Source organism: Manduca sexta, chromosome 25 (assembly GCF_014839805.1).
Source record: "Manduca sexta isolate Smith_Timp_Sample1 chromosome 25, JHU_Msex_v1.0, whole genome shotgun sequence".
Classification (NCBI taxonomy): domain Eukaryota; kingdom Metazoa; phylum Arthropoda; class Insecta; order Lepidoptera; family Sphingidae; genus Manduca; species Manduca sexta.
In genome coordinates this window covers 5,014,328-5,037,744 of record NC_051139.1, presented here as the reverse complement: position 1 = coordinate 5,037,744, position 23,417 = coordinate 5,014,328, and the positions used below count along the sequence as shown (strand labels likewise).

Genomic DNA, 23,417 nt, shown 5'->3' with positions numbered 1-23,417 from the left:
GAAATTAATAATAAAGTCCAGAATAGAGTGACGTCAGATATTGAAAAAAAAAATAGTATAATTTTTATCCATCCCGAATGGAATATTTTCCTCGATACTATAGTAACTTCTCATTTTATAAGGTGACAAATATAAAGAGACAATGCGATATATGAGCGAAAAATGAATTTGTCCACTGAATATGTCCCTTCATATTATTAACATGTCGCAGAAAGGATTTGGCTGTGTTTATTTCATGAGAAATATGATTTTAATAGGGAGAGTAATGTAATAGGCTCAGTAACAATATTTTATTACAATAACAATCTATATATATAAAAATGAATCCCTATTTTCCTTGGTCACGCCAACACGCGTGAACAGCCGTACCGATTTCACTATTTTTTTTGTTGTGTTTGTTATTGTCAGGATAAGGTTCTCATGAAAGAAAAAAAATTAAAAATTGCGCGGAAAGATAGAAAACTAAAAAAAACTTAACGAAAATATTAATTTTATATAACTGTCAGCGATTGACAGAATGCGCGCTGCAAATTCATATTTAAGACGGGACGTCTGTCGGGTCAACTAGTTAGCCAATAAAAGTCAAAGAACTGTAAAACAATTTATTGTCGTTTAAAGGGACAACATAATTACTGGTAAACACTTCTAATGTGCTTGTTCAAAATAGTACTTGAGTCTTAGTCGCCGCGCTGTAACATTTGAATATAGTAAAGGCAGTATCGGCAGCGTCTTTTCCATTCTTATGTTGACATTCTTCCAATGCCTTGGTAGCTTCATTCTTATCCACTCCAGGAGGTAGATTTGCAAGAGCTACGTCGAGGTTCAATTTGCCATCAGCGTTCATGATGCCGGATTTATTGAAGAAGCACAGCAAGAATTTCTTCATCGCCTCATCTTCAGAGTAATTCCCTTTCTTAGCTTCAGCTAGTATCTCAGGCTTTACGCCGCTCTCTTTGATGCACGCGGCAATGTTTGCATTTGATTGTTCTTTCTGTACATCTGTTAGAAGAACGACCTGTATATAAAATAAAACTTAATAACACAATACAATAACGGCTAATCATGTCAAACGTATAATTATAAATATTAATACCTTATCGAAGGAGTAAATGAATGGAATGTTACTAAGACAAGCAAGGTACCAACTTTATCAGACAAGGTAGAATTTAAATCCACTTTTCAATGGCTAAAATACACACATATATTACGTTGAAAATCTCCTTTCCATCCGCGATTACAACGCCTCTTAGGTAAGATCGACAGTGGCACACATTTTTTGACACTTGTCAGTAAAACATAACGATTCTAAAAATATCAATAGGATTTAACCACAAAAAAAATGATACAATCAATAGAATGTTGAAAAATTTACTGGTAAATTGAAAATAAAACTTTTATCCTCTAATAAATAAAAGTGGGTGAAAATAATCTTAAATTAATATTTATGTTATAAAGTGAGGGACTTTATTCCGTCTAAAAAGATGGATCCGTATTTTTGCAATTATGGAAGTTCTAATGGAAGAACAGCTTTGATATGTCCTCGTAGATGAAATAAGGTCTCCTGGAGATTACATAATTTTATATACAAGGTCGCCCAGCGGTCAAAAATCGACTGCTTTTATTTAAATTTGAAGTTTTAACATTAATTATACAACACTCATTTTCTGTAAGAACTTTAATTATGCCAAATCTCACATCCGTGAGCGCAATGTGTTTAAAAAGTTGTAAAAGTTTTTTTTATGTATTAATATATAAATATATTTTATACTTACGTCAGCGTTAATCCCTACAACCGCTAGCACCAAAGTTAAAAACAGATACGACTGCATATTGATTATTGTTACAAATATCGTTAATTTGCAATGATGCATGCATAACATACCAGCCGCTTATATACCGTGCAATAGAAGGAAATCGTGTCTAGGAATACTTTTTTGGAAGGAAGTAGTACGTCTTTGTAATTTTTTGCACAATGCTTCTTAATTTAACGTAATGGCACCAATCTTCGACGGGCGCCAGTGATCGACATTTTTCTTCTAAAGATATTAGGATTAGGGAACCGTGTCTTAGGTTTTTTTACACTTTAAGCGTGATAGTATGCCCTTTCCTGTTATCCAGTAACATGCAAGAATTCTGACGTTTTTAAGTAAAAACGGCTAATTTAAAATGAACTTTATGTAATCGTATAAGTAATGATAGAATAGTAAGGATAAATCGGCTCATCATTAGAGGATCTTATTTTTATTAAACCTTTAATAAAAATAAGATCCTCCAATGATGTTTGTATATTGAAAGAATATTAATCTAGATCTCACCGAGGACCAACTTTCTAAACTTGAGCGTCTCCAAAATTTCTGCATTAGATTCATATTTTGTTTACGCAAATATGATCATGTGTCCGAGTTTCGTGCTAAGCTCAAGTGGTTACCCATAAGACTTCGTCGGAATGCCCACATTCTTTTTCTTCTGTATAATGTTTTGTTTAGTCCTAAACACTCCTTCTTATCTAAAAAATCGATTTTTATTTCTCAATAATTCACATCCTAAGTCCTTGAGATCGTCGGTGAACCTGAGATTAAAAATGCCTGCGCACATCATGGACAAATCGTTCACCGTTGAAGCTGTTCGATTGTGGAACGCGCTGCCTCTTATGGTGAGACGGGCGAAAACACTGTCATCATTCAAGCAGCTAGTCAAAGATTACTATCTTTCTCACTGAACAGATACATTGATGTGTATGTATGTATTATACATGTGTTTTTATTTTTACTATCATTATTATTTTTCTTTTGTATGTATGTAATATGTAGGTGTATATTATATGTGTATTTATGTATGTAATGTTTATCAATTATTTGTTTTTTTTTATTTATTAATATAATATAATCCACTGCACTACCCTCTCTTTCTATTTCTCGTTTTTATATCCATCCCATGGTTGTCTGGAAGACATTGCCTAGAGCGATAAGACCGCCATTTGTACATATGCCTTTTGTCTCTCTTTTCTTCTTTGCATCGTTTTTTTTGTTTTTGTTTTTGTGTGTTTGGTACAATAAAGAGTAAAATAAATAAATAAATTAATTAATTATCAACATATTTAAGTAATAGAATATTTTTTTGTTTGAAATTGTTGATTATGAACTTTGTAATCTACTTGCCCAATAATTGTGTGATTTCGTAAAAATAAATTACTTTCTTCTTAAAATAAACAACAACAAAAATTATAAATAACATTCATAAGATTCATAATATTATTATTTTCAAAGTTAATTATTTATTATTATCGAAGTTTTATAGAATTAGGTAAGTACTTACTTTTAGTAAATGAACAATAATAAACGGGTTTGGTTTAACCATTTATTAATGTCAGTTTTATCTCGAAAAGAGCATAAATACAGTACAGAGTACAGTTTTTAACCGACTCCAGATGCGGTTTTTTATTCGATATTTTTATTTATGTTGGTTAAAACATAATAATACTCCTAAAAGATAATAATAATCTTACTCCATGTTTCGATTTTAATGATTCGTTTTGATTTCAAATTTATATAGTTTCGGAATGGTCATATTTTAATTTCGTTGGTATTAGACCTTGGACTTCGAAGACGCAGGGAATTTTGTGTCAAACAAATATAGTTCAAATGACTTTTGTATTAGGAGCGATAAAGCTTCGAGATATTACTAAATACAAAATATCATTATTTGAAGTTGAACTTCGATGATGCAGAAATGAATTCCTCAAAATCAAATAGAATATTGATGATTATTTTTGTGTTGAATTTAATATATTAACATACTAAAAAAAAATGTTGATTGAATTGGTTGAATGATTTTCTTTGTGTGGAATCCAATAATTATATGTATTTTAAAATCTTTTTATCAAGAAAAGGACTCCTTGAAATCACTACAATGAAAAAAAAAACTGAATTATTAAATAACCATCTCTCCAATTCGTGTTATTATATTTATAAGCTCATACAAAATCTTTTGAAGGCGATGCCTAATTTAAATTTAATATTTATCACGTATTTATTTTACTTTGCTTAAAATTAAATAAATTAATTAAATTAATAGCAATTTAAATTAGGCACTGACTGACAAATGAAAATTGTTAATTTGCTTATTTTTGTAGGTTGGTAAGTATTAATTATATGCAATTTTATATATTTTAGATGTAACACGGATTTGGATTTATTGACTTTGGTTAAAAAAACGAAAGTTCCTCGTTAAGTGCCAAATAATAAGTAAGATTTGCCAGTATAAAAAATATACTGCACTTATGGTGCAACCAATTGTTTATTCGTATGTAATAATATGTTCATGCTGTGACAGCCTGTAATTAAAACTGCACTGCAGCAATTACTTACTGTAATGTTACAAATAGTTATTTATGATGTATGTTTTGTTGGTTGTCCAAATAAATAAATAAATAAATATAATTAATATATTTTATTGATACGATAAATATTTATCTTTTATCTTTATTAGTTGCTTAGAATCGCTTTGATACACAGGAACCCAATTTCGCAATCCGTATCAGTGGTATCTATTCTGTCTACATTCTGGAAATTATTTACGCTTTCTGATCCCTGTGGAGGACTGAGACCCCTGTATATACCCTACACCAGCATACCAACCAAAACCGCTGCGGCCTTCTTCGGCGCATAAGGGGTCCTGGGGTATTTTGTTGTATTGAGACAGATGCGCGAAACCGACCCTGCAAGATCAGCGACACCTGGTGAGCTAGAATTTATTTCCATTTTATCTATCATTGTGTTCAGAAAATACAATCATGTTTATTTTAGACTGAACTTACTAAAAGATTTAGAGTTTTTATTTAATATATTTTATATTTTAATATTTTCATTTTAGGACGGATTTAACATCTACAATGTTATCTTCTAATTCGCATACTTTAAATGTAAAACAAACATAAAATAAATATAATTTATTTTCTATAGGTTTACTACAAACTATCTCTGATTCGAGTCTTACATATTATTAATGAATCAAGAACTTTATCATACTTATGATATTTTACTTCTTCATCAGACACAAATTCTAATCTGTAGCAACTCAAATGTTTTTATAAATAAATTAATACTTTCATACAGACTGTCATTTTGGGATTGAAGTCAGTACCTTGCGCTTCATAAACGAAGTACACTGGTGCCAATAGGCTGCTTATTAAGCGATTAAAAATATCTTGTTTTAACTTAATTACAAGTATAGTCTTACTTATAAACTTGTTTTAGCGTTAAGAGGTGATTAAGAATTGCTTAAATAGCTTTCAAAAACATCACCGGTTTCCCAGTTTAAACCTTATTAACAGGCAAGATGGTGGGTTTTTGCTTACAGCTGATCGAGTAAATTTGTGTTTTAACTAAGTATAAGTAGTTTTTAGAAATTTTTAGAAATAAGACTGATAGCATACAAGGTCTAGCAAGTTTTTATGTCATTGGTCTTTAATACTTTCATAGATGTGTTGATTTTGCTATCATATTCAAATACTATGTCAAAACTTATCAATAATATTACCTACCACATTGTCACTGCTGTCGCCTGCTATCTTCAGCTGAGATTTTTCATACGACAGCGAGTTACTATTACTCGTACATCTTCAGATACAGCGTTTACAAAGAAAATTGATGATTTCAATATAAAATTCTAATCTATACATATTATAAAACAAAGTCCCCATTTCTGTCTATCCGTCTGTATGTTATCGATTTTCTCAAAATCTACTAGACTGATTTTTATGAAATTTGGTATGAAGATAGTTTAAGACCCTGGGATGGTTATACACTACTTTCTATCCCGGAAAAATATATAACGGGACATTTATCTCGGAAAATTCCATAACACGGGCGAAGACGCGAGCAAAAGCTATTAAGATAATATTCTACCTATCCCCAAGTCCCAAATGCATAATCACCTTATATATTATTATACCTTTTATTTAACTCGGACCAAACTTGAGAATTATACAATATGAAAACTACACAATAAAAATATGTTTTTTACGTCCTTGCTTTATTCGTTAATGCAATTTGATCATTTATAAGAGACCACCAGTACCGGATTTGTGAATAAGCCGTATAGGCCGCGGTCTAGGGGGTAGCATAGTTTCAATCGGGAACCTTATTTGGTTGAGACCAAAGATGACGACGCAAGGCATGCTGGCGGTACAAACTAAGTGACCTATACTTAAAAAAAGTATAAATTTGATACTGCCTATTACTCCGAGAACAATGAAATCTCACAGAAAATATCAATCTCATAATAACTATAAATTCAACCACTCAATATTCATTAAGTTGAAACATAGCAATATTTGTACTCTATTTGGTGGCAGAAGTTAATATAAGACGTATTTATCTAGTCAATTTCTTAAATATTAGAGAAATAGGTGATATTTTTATTTAAAAAAAAATGCTCTAGTGTTATGTTTTAAAAGAACTCGAGTGTCGAATGTCCTTGTTTTACACTCGCTGGTTAAAGTAGTGTGATTTTTTTTAATAAAATCATCAATGTTAAGTATTTTCTCTCTCATTTCAATGTTAAGTACATTATTACGTAGGTTACGACAATAAAAACAAATACAGTCACTATGTAACCTCAAAAACCGGTTAGGATAAAACAAAATTTAATTTGCATATGGACGTAGAACTTGAACTATTTACAAATCCAATCAGATTTTTTTTTACTACTATGAAAACTAGTTGTGGACCTTTCAATAGAGGGTAATTGGTCTCGTGTTTTTTATGAGTCATCCTTAGATGAAATACTCTACAACAGGTGGATATGGTGGGCAATATAGGTAGACAATAAAAATCAAACAATACAGTAAAATCGATCATTATAATTTAAATAGACAACAACTAAACTGAATTACTACTTAAACTAAATGCTTATTTAGAAAAGCACGTGAGTTTTAGTAGCATCCTTGTAACATTTGAATATAGCGAAGGCGGTGTCAGCTGCATCTTTTCCTCCATTATCCTTACAACCCTCTAAAGTCTTGGTAGCTTCAGTCTTATCTACACCAGGAGGTAACTTAGCAATAGCCACATCCAAGTTCAGTTTGCCATCAGCGTTAACAATACCGGCTTTGTGAAAGAAACATAGGATGAATTTCTTCATCGCCTCATCCTCGGAGTAATGTCCTTTCTTGGCTTCAGCTATTACCTCAGGTTTTATACCGGTTTCTTTGATACACGCGGCAATGTGCTCGTTTGCTTTTTCTTTTTGTCCATCCGTGAGGTGAACGTTCTGGAAATTAAAACAACTTTTTTTTAACACAACATAATATTTAATCACCATTAGTGTTACGTGTAAATTTTAATCTATTAGTGGAATTAATTGGATTGAATTTCTAGATGGAATTGAAGCCTTCTAGAAAGTTCCTTGAATCCTTCGATATGCAAATATAAAATTAAACCTGTTACTCAGTCGGTTCGTGTGGTTAATTCCAATGTATCTTGTTAAAATAAAATATAATATGTTGAATAAAATATTTGTAAAATAATATTTTTTTATTATGTAATAACAATCTTGAGATGTTAGCACAGTTTATAAGTTCAGAAATAACACCTCATTAATATCCCTCATATTATGTGAACTGATCACACATTCGTACTATTTGTTTATTTTAATCTGTAAATTATGTTTTTGTACCGTCAAGAAATATTCTAGTCATATTATCGCATTGGTATAATAAAGGTTAAAAGAAATTCAACTAATACATAAAAGTTATTAATTAATCGCGTTTTCGAACTATGAGGTAATTGGGGAAAAATCTAAATTTTATAACCCAATTCAGACGACGTGCTGTTTCTTTTTCTCACTAAATGAGCGTAATATACACAATTGTCAAAATAAATTTGACATGAAAATTCGCGAAAACCTCCTATTTACATTATTCTTTATAACTACATTGATTCAGCACAACAGTAACTTAGAAGTAAAAGCATCTCCAGGTGTAAAACATAAGGAAGATTACCCCATCTCACACAGGTGCTATAGCAAACCCGTAACCAACATAATTTACACTGGCACTAACTTTCATAAAACTGGGAAATAGACCTCTACAAGAACACTTAACCACAACTAAATTAATTAAATACAACATAGAAACTTCAATTTCATAATAAAAGTAATTACCTAATAATAATTTAAATAATTAAATCCACATAATACTTACGTGAGCATTAAGCCCTACAACCGCAAGCACCAAAGTTAAAAACAGACACGCCTGCATATTGTCACAAATATCGTTATTTTGCAATGACGCATAAGATGCTAGCCGCTTATATACTGTGCCATCGAAGGAAATCACGTTCAGGACCACTTTTTTGTAAGGAAGTATTCCATTGACTTTTTTTGTATAAATTATACTCCTATAAACGAAGTCTAATCCTCGCGGAATAGGTATCCTCAATGGAGAATCATTGACAGGTCAATCAAATTCGAGAAAAAAGCTATATGCGAATAATGTGCAAGTGTGGGTTCCGTCTACGGATAATTTGTTATTAAGAATCGTCTGATGATTCAACTTTCTTTGCTGTTTTTAAAAAGTAATGTATTATTGTACTTTTTTTAACCTTATACAAACACACCGGACTTTCGGGAAAGTGCTTTAGGCACTAAGGGCGTCATGCTGAGGGCGACCTACTAACGGGTCACAAACTTAGGCTTAGAACGATCACTGGGAGAGGATGACACATCAGCGGTTATTGGATACTATCTTATTCTTACTTTCTATTGTAAAAGTTAAATTAAGCTATTTAGAACTTATTTAGTAGACTAATACCAACAGAAAAGTTAAAAGAACAGACATTGCGATATTATGTGGAACATTGACATAGATTATGAGTACAATACATTAGAAGACACAAACCAAATATTATTCTTAAAGTACGTCAACGCTACAGACGTATCAAAAATAGACACCCTATCATTACTTTACCTCTTTCTACACATTTCTCACTTTTCTAAGAATATTGTCCATTAGTCACAACAATAATTGGTTTATTTCATATCACGCGAAATGGCAGTACGAATATCTTAAAAGCATAAAGGTTTTAATCACAACTTTAATCAGTTCTTTAACCATGAAATATAGAAAAAAAATGTTAAACTTTTTATTGATAGTTGACGCACAAAAAAGAAATAAGAAAAATCTAGCTACAACGCAATCAATATTAATGATCTTGTCTGTTGATTTACCTTTGGTAAAATGACTCGGCAAAATTTTGACGTAACCAATACGTACGTAAAGAATTAAAATGTGTAGGTAATTAAAAAAGTAAAAAAAAAATTATAAAACCACTGCAAACCAAATAATAACTTAACTTTATGTACATGAACTTTACATTTGGTGTCAGTTAAAAATATATATTATACCAATGTCAGGTTTAAAGTATTAAAATATAACTATAAGGAAGTGTTACAAAATACTGAATATCTTTTATTCAAGTAAGTACTTTAAGATTTATAATATTTATTTAAATTAACCCTTGCCCTCCATTGAAATGAAATGATTTATTTGAATCCGTAAAATGTTATACATTATTTAGATTCCGTCAATATTAACTCTACCACCAGTTCGGAAAGCAGTTCTCACCAGAGAAGAACGGGCAAGAAACTCTGGTGTTGCTCTTTTCAAAATTAATTTAAAATAAAGACTACAGGACATGCTAAAGAGAGGAGAATTGGTCGAGCTTAGAATCGAACGTAAGGCTGCCGGTTACATACGCAGCTACTTCACTGAGGAAAGCTTAGTAAAACGATAACACGAGTATGAAGAGTAATAAAATATTACTAGCTTTTTTAATATTACCAGCTACAGCTCGCGGCTTCGCCCGTGTGTAATTTTTAGTGGGACAAAAATTTCATTTTAAATCTTTCCGGGATAAAAAATAGCCCATGTCCTACCCAGGGTCTCAAACAATCTTTAAATTAAATTTCATCGAAATCCGTTCGGTAGTTTTTGAGTTAATTGCGGTAAAAAGACAGCCGCGGCGATGAACTTTGTTTTATAGTATGTAAAAAATTGGAAATTTAATCAAATTTCGCATATAGGTTACCATTCTGGATTAACATGAACTTGAATGCCAGATTCTATTCAGCGAGAATTGTGGAAAAGGTCTTTGACCCGGACAGACCTTTAATCAATACCAAGTCAAAACACAATCGGGATTTGCGAAATGCAAATAATATTACGTAACCCTAAAGTATACATCAACTAGCTACAACTAGGTGACAGTGACACGCCAATGGAACAGATTTTACCTAGTTCAGCATAGTTATTGACCTCTGAATCTGGGTCACTCCGATTACGGAACATGGCTAGCAACCGCATGGAAGGAACTTACCGGTCTTGAGGTAATGTAAATAAAGTGTAAATGTATCAGTAAATAAAATTATTATGGTCAAATAATATACTTTTAATTAAAAAAATCTCTACTTCTCCACCTAGTTGTCAGTACTCCTGCGCTCTGAGTTGAAATGCTAAAATGAATAGATTGATATAAGTATGTATGGGACTAAAACCGAATGCTGAACGAACTAAGATTTATTATTTAACATTGTTCGAAACAAGGAGGTCGGACAACCTTGAAAATGTCGCAAGAAGCCACGGATGTAGGCCGCTTCTAAATAGGTTGGTCTGGAAATCCTTAGAGGAACCTTATGATCAGCAACGGAAGTGTTTATGTACATATTTGGAAGCCCAAAGTTCAAGAAGAAGATTCAAAACAAGTATTGCGCCGCCCTAAATTAGAATTTATTAAAAATACGAATAAAACTTAACACCACAGGGACTGAATAAAAACACAAAAAACTTAATAACAAAGACATTTTATTAATTACATTCGTTACATTTTACACCGTATTTTCTATCTGCTTTAAGCATTACTGAGCCCCGTCAGACATAAAACGATCAATTTTTAATCATTTAAATGACCATCAATTATAAATTATTATAAGTTATTAATTAGAAATACTTATGGCATATTTAAAATAATCTTTAATTGAGGTTAATGATGGATTGGCTAATAAGACTAGTTTTATTACTTTCAAATGCTTTATATTTCGTTACGTAAAACAATTATCATATTATACTTTCGATGACATAAATTGACTAATTCGTTGGGTTTTTTTATATGAGTGCACGAAATCAGTCCAAAAATTAAACAAAAATTAATCTCGTTTATAAAAATTATGTATTTTCTTTAATTCCTTTAATTTCCTTTAATCTGCTTGCTTCCTGCATTTTATACTTCACAGACTTTTAATTTTATTAAGTTTTTATAAATGCTTCCATCATAGCTATAATACATACTTGGCTTGATGTCAGTTTAGAAGTAATTGTTCGTACTATTATTAATTTGAAATGATTAATTATCATCAGACACCTAATGGCTACAGCTGAACCTCAAATTGATCCTCAAACCTGAACAGGGCGTCTCCCAAAGAGTTCCAGATCGATATCTTAGGATTGACATCCAACGACTTCCTGCGACCTTTGTTAGGGCGTTTGTCCTCATTGCAGGTGATACGGCGAATGTTTATTTAAGGTAAAAGTATTTTACAGTAAAAAAAAACTTAAATACGAATTCAATATAATCGAGGCCAATAATAAATGTGCTAAAAACTTTATTTTCATATTTGGAATTATACTTACCTACGACGGCCTTCGAACTAAAAGTTGTTTCTAACTAGTACCTAATTACACACACAAATTTACAATCTCTCAGTATACTTACTTTGACACGCTTAAGGCGCTCCACCAGCAAAACGACGCATTAACTGTGTTTTTGGAAACTACGTACTCAAAAGTTATCATACATATAGAAAAAAGAATTACAAAATATTTTAGCAATGTTATCTTTATTTTGATTGTATATATTTTTTGTTTGTTATATGAATATCATTTCTTTGATTTCGTAATGAAAATAACACTAATATTGTTGATTCCGTGGTTTCCTCCAAAAGTACATGTCATTTGAATTTGTTACACTATTAGAAAATATCATAAAATTTTATTTTGGTAATTTTAAAAAGAGCTAAAATTGTTTTCTCATGGAAATTATTCATATATATTCATGTATATTCCCGCTCATTACTCGCGCGTCAAATAAAGAGCGAATAGCTCAAACCGTTTACTCAAGACGAGCCTTAAGTAACTTCCTTTTAAGGAAATTTGTAAGTAAACTAAATTATTCCTCAGAACTAATTACATAATGCATAGTTTACCGCAGCCCCTGATCTAAGGGGGGGCTAGCCGGCATATGCCCCGGGCGGCAAATTCAAACATGGCAGACGAAAACACAACTCATCATTAATGCAACTTCGATTACGGACACATACAGTACATTCAATACTAAAATTATTTTCCGCGGGGCGCAAAATGATGATGAAGATGGTGGCTGGGGGCGGCATTTTCCAGATTTTAGCCCCGCCTCGAAAAAATTCAAGATCCGGGGCTGGTTTACAGATGGAAAAAATTTAGAAGATCTTTGAAAGTTGGTTACAAAAAACCTGGAAATCGCTGATTGGATTTGGACAGAATTTAGCACACAAAGACTAGGATTATAATTTGAAAAATTTATACAAAAAAGTGTATAATGGGACTATTATTCTGGGACATAAATAGGAAGCAAATGGAGCAGCATGCGAAAATAATATATATCATAATAAGTATATTATATTTTTTATAATAGTATTCAATAGACACACGTAATCCTGACTTACATCCTTTATATTATAAATACGAAAGTAACTCCGTCTATCTGTTAAAATTGCACGGCTAAACCACTGAACCAATTTCCATGAAATTTGGTATAGATATAGATTGAAATCCTGGGAAGGACATAACGTAATTTTTATGCTGTAAAAATATATAGCGGGAGTTTAGCACACTAAAACTTTCTTGCGAGGTCCGAGTTGCAAGCAAATGGTAATTACAATATAAACTATGCAGTAGACGAGGATTTTTTAGTTGCACAACATAGTATAATCTAATTAATAAATTTCGTGGTGCATACAAATATTTTCCATCGAAAAGCAAAGTCGCCACTCGTTTACCAGTAAATAAAACGGCTCTCCAAAAAATTCCACGATTGCTGTCATGAGTCATTACAGCAGGCATATGTATAAAATAGAATTGAAATAACAAAGGTAACATTTCTGTTCAAAGATTAACTTTTTATTAGATCGAGGACCTGTTTCTCAATATAAACATAGTATATTAGACATGTAATATAGATTGGTCGTCATACATTATATTAGTATTGCCCGGTACTCAGCCAGCGTGAAATTTTGTTCCAAAATAAAAGATCTGCTATATGGTTTACCAGGATAGAAAGTATCCTACGTCTTTCCCAGGGTCTCAAACTATCTCCATACCAAATTTCATTGAAATCGGTTCAGTGGTTCAGGCGCGAAAGCGTAACTTCCAGACAGAGTTACTTTCGCATTTATAAGTAGGTTATAGGTATTATATGTTAACCGTCATATATCAGATAGTACCTTTTGCTCGGGGCTTCCCCCGCGTGAAGATGTTTTCCGGGATAAAACTCCCGCTATATGTTTTCCTAGGATAGAAATTAGCTTATAACCTAACCATGGTCTTAAACGATCTCCATACCAAATTTTATAAAAATCCGTTCAGTAGATTTTGAGAAAATCAATAAAATACAGAGAGACAGAAAAGGGGACTTTGTTTTATAATATGTATATAAATAGCATTAAATAAGAAATGAAACGGTTACCTGGTATTACCATTTATCATCTAGCGGCAATCACTTGGAATCTCAGGTAAAATATGAGTTCTCCAAAACAGTTTTTTGAGAAAACAAAAAAGCCAATACAGTGGATTTTGAATGACTAAAATGTCGACAATATTAGCATTACCTATTAGTTAAAGCATTAATCATTATGAAAATTTACTTGGCTATGGATTTCCCAATATAAAAAGTAAAAAGGTCAAAATTGCTTTTGTATTAATTATACCTAATTGAAGTAAACAAATCTTAACATAATTCGAAATGTACTTTTCGTAAGTTGGTAAGATTTTTTTTTATTAATTTTGTCTATTTTGCCTTCAAAACAGGTTATAAGTTTTTAAAAATTCTCAAGCGATAACTAAGTAACCATTGAAATAATGCTTTATGACTATGTTCCATGAGCCAAGGCTTTGCTTTGCTCGGAAGAAATAAATCTATAAATATGAAACAAAGCATGAATGCTTTTCATATAAATTTACATGCATCTTAATTACGTCCGTGGAGACGATTTGTAATATTCCAATATAAAAAAGTTCTATTTTATTTATATTAAGACCATACAAGTTTAAATCATTCAATTATAATGCCCTCTTCAACATAAGAATACTCTAATTGTCATATACACGTCGAAATTATTAGCTTTGTACCACGCAGGGAATCCGTACAAAAAACAGGTGTTACAAACCATTGGTGATAAATTATTTCTGACTATCCAGATGAAATAGGTTTAAAAAACTATTTTCATCCATATTGTAATTACATAATAATCAATACGATCGATTTGATATATGATTTTTAACAACAGAAAGATTGATAGGTATTTGATTGATAGAGATTACTTATTTTTCAAGTAAAGTGAACCTTATCAATGAATAAAATTTTGAAGACTTTTTTGAATTATAAATGGACATCCACGTCAATAACATACAATCTATTCACAGATGTATAAATAAGCAATATCATGCCTTATATATACCATAATTATACCGAAAGAATTAAAGAAAATGATATTTATATTTTGGAAACTTCAACAGTGTCCAGGTTGGTTTACAAGATTAATGTGTTCAATTCAGAACCAAGGAACGATCATCTTTAGCACGGATTGCCATATCGTATAGTGAGTTAGTAATCCGAAAACCTAAATATTACCTACTCTCTCCCAATCCCTATATGTTGGTTTTAATGCCACTACCGCGTCCATGACCTATCCGGAAATGTATGTGATTATGGGCGTTTAAATTGTTCAATACCATTTCGTTATAAAAATCGTAATAATATTTTTAAATGCACTGGCATTATCGTTGTTTTCATGGCCTACTACCGATATTGTATTAAAAGAATATCAAAGCAAAACTATATTTCTGAACTAGATCCTGGTGGCTATTAACGTACCAACTGCATTGGGATATATAGTAATTAATACAAGGATTAAAATATATAATGCTCATTATTTGACTGATTATGAGAAAATCATTATCATTTTTGAACATAGTCAAGAGATTTTATGGAAGGTAAAAATGATCTAAGAAATCGTTGGCAGCCCCTGAAATGAAGTACTGCAGATTAAAGTAATACGGCTTCGCCCCTGAGTCTAGATCCTCAATCTACTTAGTAGTCCCACATCAGCGACCACCTACGGTTTTTACTTCGCTACTCATTAAAGATTTTCCATCTAGAACAAAGCCAAATTGTTGTTTAGTAAGTAAGTGTAAAATAAATAAATTTCTTAATTCACACAACGAAGTTCGGCAGATAATTATTGATGTAAAATAATTTATTATACAAACAATTGCTATCTATATACTTATTCTATGCATAGTTGTCAGCAGTGGTTTTTTGCAATATATTTAATATTTTTACCCTTTTTTCAGATCACAATATGTCTGATGAACCAGAATGTCAATTACGAAGAAGACGTTCGTCTGCAAATTCGACTCTGCCATTAAGTTTAGACATCGGCTACCAAATAGAAGAGGGCAATCCTTGCGAAGGAACTCCTTCGCCAAGCACATTGAAGAAGTTCCCTAAAAGATCATCGTCCTCGGCACTTCTGGATTTCAAAAACAAGCAGCAGTCGTTTGATATTCAGGTAATTTTTTTAATTATCAATATGTGTACCAGACATGCTTAATTGTAAAGTGTTAAATACATATTACAGCTTTTAGAAAATTGTTTTATCGTAGACTCTTCGAATAGTGCTTTGATTGTATTAGAACTCGCACTTTTTAATGTATTTTGTTCCATCCATTGAATATTTCGTTCGAATATAGGATTACGCAACACTTAAACCAAGAACGTTTCAGAAAAGAGTTGGATTAGTTTTACCGACTAGTCGACATCTTTACAAATTACTATAATTATTTTTATAACTTATATTTAAAATTTTAATACCATACTAAACTAAAGTTCTTAGTGATTCCTCATAGTCCTGCTTCTAACAAAAATCTAAATTGTGGCCCCAAACACTAAAATATTGCTCTAACCGCATGTAATGTGTCAATTAAGATATCATAATAAAATCGAAAAATAGAAAGGTTAACGTGTGCAATATGATAATTAATGTCTTGTCGTCTATTGATTTAAATACAATAATTCATCGTACAAATAATCTTAATTTGTACGATCCAGAAGACTACAGTGATGAATTTGATTACAAAAATGAACTTACAACATAGGTTTGCTGTTAAACCAAATATGAAAGTAATTAAAAAAGTAAATTGAACGTAAGTTCAAATTTTGAAAATTGAATGACGAAGAGTAGGGTTAGTAAAAAAGAAGAAGGTATATTTAATAGAGAATTTATTTTAGATTTAGATACATTAAAATATCCGTCGGTTGAAAGTGTGATCCGTTCAGAAAGGCCAAGCGGCGCGTGTCGTCATAGCATAGAGTCCGCTTCTGTACACAAAATAGATAAATTTTAATGGAAAATACTTCATTAAAATTGTATATCAAAATCCGGTATCACATTAATTCATCACAGTTGAACACCAAGACAAGAAACAGTGACCAAAAATTCTACTTTATTGGCAGTTTAAACTAAAAATCTGGTAATTCCTTTCTAATATAACTCATTCCAACCAACTCATAATATATCTTCTTTTTAGTATTATATTGAAAATTTTGATAAAAGGAGTTCCATACCTACAGATGTAACATCAATACATTAAAGGTGTTCATGTTGTTGGTTGTTGTTGAACATTCTGTGTATTAGTAATGTTGGAGTTATCAACTAAGGACTACTCCTCCATTTATATAATGATGGACTAATCCATTCTACCTTAAAATGTTTCCCTCCTAGTTTGTTAAAAATGAAATTTACTTTAGATTTTCTAATATCATAAATATCGAACTTACCCTGATTTTCCTACGATTGCATTTCCCATGTTAAATCTACTGCCGCGACAATTGTTATTCTCGGCTTCTCTGATATCAGCACATCGTAGCCCAGCTAGATGATTATTGCGTACAGAAGCAGCAAAGAATTCATTTGCGCGCCCGTGAGAGCAGGAAGTTGATCCGCAACCAGGTTGTCTTCTACCACCATTGGGATAGAAGTCAGCGTCACCAGATGGGTTCATGATACCAAGATCACGACCGTTGGTATGGATAGCCTCGACATATCGCCCAGCATTTCTACTGAGACGATTTCCGTTGTTTGGCCAACCAGGGCCAGCTGGATCTAATCCTATAAAATTGGTAGGTAAGTAATTAAAACTTCGTAGACATTACTTACGTAAGTAAAATGTAAAATCGGAAAGGATCGACCAGTAGCAATTCTTCTTAGATTTGTTAATAGCTGTACAATCTCTTCTGCGTCTTTATAGACCGTATGAATAGAACGGTGGGAATTAATGAATGAGAAAGCCTATTGCCAGAAAAATAAGATATGTCACAATATCAAAAGCAAAGCTTTACTTGCTAACCTGTAACACGTCCTGGTCTTCCACCGGCAGTACGGCCAGCGACGCCGACGACGTGAGCGCCCAAACTGAACCCGACCAAGTGCAGTTGATTCCAGTTACCACCGCCGTTGTTGAAGAGCCATACCAAGAAGTTGCCAAGGAATTGGCCAACTGAAGGAACACCAGCTGCAGCAGTGTTGTAATTTATATTACTGGCGAGGCGGCTCCAGTCAACCACGATGACGTTGCAATCTTGAACTGCGAGGAACGCAGACGTGATGAGCGGATTCATTTCAGTTGTTCCACTGTTTCTCCATCCATGAACGATTACTTTTGTGGGACGGTTGCCACGATAGTTGGAGTTGCGGATAGAGTTGACATTGCCGTTCGTAATGACTTGACGATTTGTAGGGTTTTGCCTGAAAACAATTTAAAATCTATTCATTATATTTAATTTGGATATATTATTTATGAAGTATTTAATCGTATGTATGTATATACATTATAAATACCTTGTGAAAAGCCAGTATTGGTTATTTGCACCATTCCTAGCTATGAACTCATAATCAATGGGTTCTTGCGTGTCTACGAGCACTTGATTACCCTCGTCATCAGCCATCCAGACATAGCGGTTATCATCTTCCACAAAGCGGCTCTCATCCCCTGGGACATCGGGGATAACGTGGCCAGCACACACTACAACAAAGAAAAAGAATTCAATAATTGAAATAGGAACATCAATTATAAATTACACTCCTCTTTATGGTAGAATAAGGCTAGTTGGTTCACTTAATGATGAAAGATTAATGCTCCGTGAAAATAAATAATCCAAAGAGTCATAGATGCGTTGATAGACTCTAAGAAATAAGGAAAGCTTAAAGCCTTTTATATTTCCTTTCTTAAGTCCGCACAGTATTTTATTTTATTAAGTACTAGGTGATACTCACGCCTTTCCCGCTACAAAAGTCCCTAAAACACTATACAAGGCATACAAACATCTAAACATTTTTACAAACTTTCACATTTATAAAACAAGTAAATAGTAAAAAAAAATATCCTATTTAAACGCTGTAACAAAGCTTCATAAAGAGACAATACTTCAATATACATAACCTATCTATTTTTTTATAATGAAACCTATTTAAAAAAAAAACATATCTACCAATAACTTATACCGATAAACCATAGCTCTACCAATAATAATTATGTCCCGAAAAATCTGATAATCACACAAAATAAATATAGTACAACAAATGATTACGATGAAATCAATGTATTTATGGACGTGTGTCAATATTTTATGGACTCACGCGCAATGAAGGCAGCAAGCACCAATAGCTTCATTGATTAAGCTTAATGGACTGACGTCTTACACCTATTATTATATATTATATACTTACCTCCTGCAGGCATATCAATTATATCGACAGTGATAACATTAAGATTTGATAATAAACTATTTTTGGTTGCTATTTTTCCTTACAATACGATTGGAGGTCTATTTGACAACGGACAATGATTCTCAAGTCTCTTTACACTGTAACTATTAATGGATGTTTTTACAATATAAGCATATTCTAATGAATTCAATGCACGAAAAATGATAAAGGCGGGAAAAGCGAGAGAAGTATGCCAGAATCGTGAAAACTGGCAATCCATAGTCTGCCTATCCCTATGGGACAGAGGCGTGATACGTATGTATGTACGTAACCATATTTTCCGTGGTACTCTAAGGGTAATTTGCCTGCTGGACTGCCTCGGTGACGTAGTTGTACTGCATGCGCGGTACGACAGCGATCTAAGGTTCGAATCCCGGGTCGGGCAAAGTGATATTTGGGTTTTTCTACTCAGTATCAGCCCGGAGTCTAAAATTTGTGCCCGATATGACGATAGGCTCGCCTCCTATCACATCATGGGATGGAATACACTAGGCGAAAAGTGAGTGCCCTGATTGCGCCTCTGCATACCCCTTCGGGGATAAATGCATGATGTTGTCTATGTATGTGTGTGAGCGTGTGTGTATAAGGCGAATCAAATAACCGCAAACTTGTAGCCTATCATACTAGGTTCCTATTTGGAATAAAGTCTGGCTAGTCCTGCCACCCATACACCATATCTTGGTATTTAATAAAAATTGTTAACTAATTGACATTTCTATATTATTAATTATAGTATTTTGTTCTATTTGCTTTGAGATGAGTCACACTTCGCTGGTGGTACGACAGGCTTAAATTTGAGGTCGCCCAAAACAAATTTAAAGCATGTTTTTGATTTGTTTAAATTCGACCAGCTGAAATCTTCATGCAACAATAATATTTTCACAATTTTTATCACCATACAATTACGTAATAATTCCTTTTTTTTGGCCTACGCCTAACAACAATCTAATAAGCAGGACCACTTGCGTATTTTATAATAATATGTAATTAATACAAAACAAGCTATAGTTGCATGACTCAACAAAAATAATATCAATGATAAAAATTCGCAAACTTACGTCTATTTACTTAAGTTGCCGTGATTCAAATTCTGAAGTTGCAAATTTTAATGCTTAAAAATAGATTATTTTTTTATTTTTATGCAGTTTATTAGTTTTTTCTTTTTCGGCGAGCGGGAGGAAGTAATTATATACGTGTGAAAAAATGAATAAGAAACAATAACTAACTATACTGTTTAATGTCTTTGAACCAAACCCCTTTTTTCCACATTTTTCGACACCTTCCGGTTGAATATCTTTGCCAAAACTTCGGCTATTCGACCAAGAAGGCTGTATTATATTCAATATTTGGCGTATGAACGAATATACTATTCGTTGCAAGTGACTATTCTGGTCGTAATAAAACTTATCTGTGAAACAAATTTTCACAGCGTAGTTTTGACTTTTCCACACTCAAACAATCTTTGTCAGTCCGGTTTTAAACGGGCCGACATAATTGTATCGACTAGCGAGGGATAATGATTTTTTCGTTAGTCAACGCTTTCACTGGACTCCAATATGTTTACCGTCTGGTGCAATGAAATCAATTTCCCGTACCCGTATAATATCATCATCATCATCATTATCATCATCATCATCAGCCCTGTATTACATACTGTTCCATTGCTAGGCACGGGCCTCCTTTACTACTAAGAGAGATTAGGCCTTAATTAATATAACAATATATTATTTTGCTAGGTAGAGGAATGCGAAGAAGAAGAAATTATGATAGACAGTGAAGACGAAGAGCCTGGTGAAGATCTTGCTATGGGCAGAGAACGAGCTGTCACACCGACGCCGTTTCAAGATTTTGCTGCTAATGTTATACATACTGAAGGTACTACTATATTATATAGGTAGATAACAAAGTCAGTATCGTCACTTGCCCTAGATAAACCCGGCGTCGAAATTCGTCGTGAGATTCTTCAGAGGCACATAATCATTACAAGAAAATGTTTGATACATTTGGGGCATCGGTAGCTACGGCCTTATATAATGACTCATATTTCTCTCCAGGGGCCTTATTCTCTATCCCGCACGTTATTTTGACAGTGCGTAACAAGCACGTAACACAACGCATCATGTTTAGGACTATAGAAATTTGGCTTACAAAATACCATTCCACGCACATTTCTCGAAGATAACATGACACGGCCGCGTTACGCGTTTACACTATCATACAGAGTAAGGGCCCAGTACGGGTCTGACTATAATAATCTGCAATATATTACGTCAGCCCAGTGTAGGCCAAAAGATTGTCCTTAAAAATGATATGTTTTTGCCTACGCTCGAAAATTTCCAAAACCATACGTTTTAAAATAAAGTTTGTACATAGAGATAGGGACTCGACCCGGCTGTCGCCCAAAGGAGCCCATCAAATCCGGGCGGTTCTTCGCCAGGCCGTAAAGCAACATAACCGTTCAGTCGCCCCTATCAAGAAGGCTGGGTGGTTGAAGTAAGGGATTCCGCGACAAAAAAAGGTCGTTACCTGGACAAATTATTAACCATCGTTTTTTCTTTTTAGGACCTCACTCCACCGACTTTTTAAGGGTGAAAACGCTTGAATCCGATTGCTACACCGATGTATCCGATGCCGACACCGACGAAGAAGAATAATGTTTTATAAGTTTATTTGAATAATAAAGGAAATTTATAGTATTTATATAACATGAATTAAATAATGTGTAATAAAACTATGTAAAATCCCCAGATGCAAGCATTCACAAATATTTTTTTCGGGGATCATTGATAATAAATGTTACTTTTGTGTTATAGTTAAGCGATTAAGACGATTTCGCAAAGGAAAATATTAATCTACATTATTTGAAATTGAAATAAGTAATTTTTTACTCTTGAACGTTTTGCAATTACTTAATCGGTGCACCTACTTCTTTTTTCATTAGTATGGAAAAATAATGAGAAAGATATAGTTATCACTCAATGCATATCTTGGGTTTTAAGGTAGCAATATTATAAAACTAATGTGCTTATAAACTATTATGAAGCTAATGAACTATTAAAAAAATTAGTTTATAATATTGTTTGATTTACATTATTTACCGACACGTCTTCAAACAACTCTAAAACCATCACTCTATGTTAACAGAAAAATCAAATTTAAAAATTATCTAGTCAACCCTTTTGTGACCAGCTGAAAATTTTGATATGAATTCTTTTTGGCCTTTTGGAAGATCTGATTACTGATACAAACATCACTACACCTATGTACCTTATTACGTACAGTTAGCCACAAGTGAATGTACGTGTTACTTATAAACCACAAACTATGGTACATCTAAAGTTTTTCAGTTTTACTGATAATATTGACCAGCCAAAATGGTAAAAATCCTAAATGTTTTGAGATCATCTTACATTAAGAACTAAATTAAACCAAAGGGTCGGTAAATGTTACCTGTATATTGTAATTTTAAAATGTATGGGTTGGTTAGGTTAGAATCGTGAACACTGATGAGCGATTGACAAGCGACAGAAATATATTAATATTATATTAAACCATAAAACTCCTTCACATACATTTTGAGGTTACAATTATAAATTTTAGTTTAGTCGAAACAAGTTCTTCTGAGTACCGACAGAGATTTATTGAAATTTAAAATAAATGGTTATGAAATAAATAAAATGTTTCACTCCTAAAACCTTTATTAGTGAAACCTTCCAACAAATAAATCTTTTATGGATTAAGTAAAAAGAAAAATTGATTATTAAATCCTTACATTTACCAGCTGACGGTGGTAAATCATAATTTCTGATATTTACTAATTAGTAAAACTTAAAAAAACCAAATGAAGTGAAGCGTTATTTTAGTGAATTGTGGAAGGAGTTTTTTAATAAACGTTCCCACGAAAAGGGTATTTGACCTGAACCATTACAATCTCAAACGATTATCAATTATGTTTTAAACAGACAAGATAGTAATTAGTAGCAGTTATAAGATTCCGCTCCGCACATTTCGACAAATATGTTTTAATATCTTGTGCAAACGTCAGAATCACTAAACTGCTCTGACTGTGGAGTTAGTGAAGATGTACACCATATGTTGTGGAAATGGTATTTTGCGGAGTGAACATCATGCCTAAGTAATGGATGTGTGGATGTATGACGTCAGAGTAGATGAAAAAAAATTGGAAATGAGTAGCCACGCGATTGATGCGGACATATGGAGCAACATAGACGTACGATACGACAAAGCTACGTAAATAAGGATAATAAGTATAACAGTGGTAT

The 23,417-nt window shown here is 32.7% G+C and overlaps 4 protein-coding genes across 5 annotated transcripts; 1 reads left to right on the top strand and 3 right to left on the bottom strand.

Moving 5' to 3' along the window:
• Window positions 1-588: 588 nt before the first annotated feature.
• LOC115441693 (general odorant-binding protein 69a) lies at window positions 589-1,851 on the bottom strand. Its single transcript, XM_030166582.2, has 2 exons — window positions 1,773-1,851; window positions 589-1,015 (listed from the first exon to the last, which is right to left on the bottom strand). The coding sequence occupies exons 1-2, from the start codon at window positions 1,827-1,829 to the stop codon at window positions 659-661; spliced, it is 414 nt and encodes a 137-aa protein (XP_030022442.2). The 5' UTR covers window positions 1,830-1,851; the 3' UTR covers window positions 589-658.
• A 4,991-nt stretch (window positions 1,852-6,842) lies between these two features.
• Window positions 6,843-13,420, bottom strand: LOC115441714 (pheromone-binding protein-related protein 6). The gene is made up of 4 exons (XM_030166609.2): window positions 13,411-13,420; window positions 11,345-11,430; window positions 8,204-8,458; window positions 6,843-7,272 (listed from the first exon to the last, which is right to left on the bottom strand). Exons 1-4 carry the CDS (start codon window positions 13,418-13,420, stop codon window positions 6,916-6,918), a joined length of 708 nt encoding a protein of 235 aa, XP_030022469.2. The 3' UTR covers window positions 6,843-6,915.
• Window positions 13,421-15,387: 1,967 nt separating this feature from the next.
• LOC115441712 lies at window positions 15,388-22,208 on the top strand. Of its 2 annotated transcripts, none has more exons than XM_037442930.1 (4): window positions 15,388-15,492; window positions 15,662-15,879; window positions 20,871-21,009; window positions 21,697-22,208. In XM_037442930.1, the coding sequence occupies exons 2-4, from the start codon at window positions 15,670-15,672 to the stop codon at window positions 21,786-21,788; spliced, it is 441 nt and encodes a 146-aa protein (XP_037298827.1). In that variant the 5' UTR covers window positions 15,388-15,492; window positions 15,662-15,669; the 3' UTR covers window positions 21,789-22,208. The 2 variants fall into 2 exon arrangements, with proteins under 2 accessions (XP_037298827.1, XP_030022467.2); XM_030166607.2 differs by having other exon boundaries at window positions 15,393-15,488.
• LOC115441711 (lipase member H-A) lies at window positions 16,573-19,085 on the bottom strand. The gene is made up of 5 exons (XM_030166604.2): window positions 19,006-19,085; window positions 18,208-18,391; window positions 17,717-18,114; window positions 17,148-17,478; window positions 16,573-16,688 (listed from the first exon to the last, which is right to left on the bottom strand). Exons 1-5 carry the CDS (start codon window positions 19,037-19,039, stop codon window positions 16,643-16,645), a joined length of 993 nt encoding a protein of 330 aa, XP_030022464.2. The 5' UTR covers window positions 19,040-19,085; the 3' UTR covers window positions 16,573-16,642.
• Window positions 22,209-23,417: the final 1,209 nt, after the last annotated feature.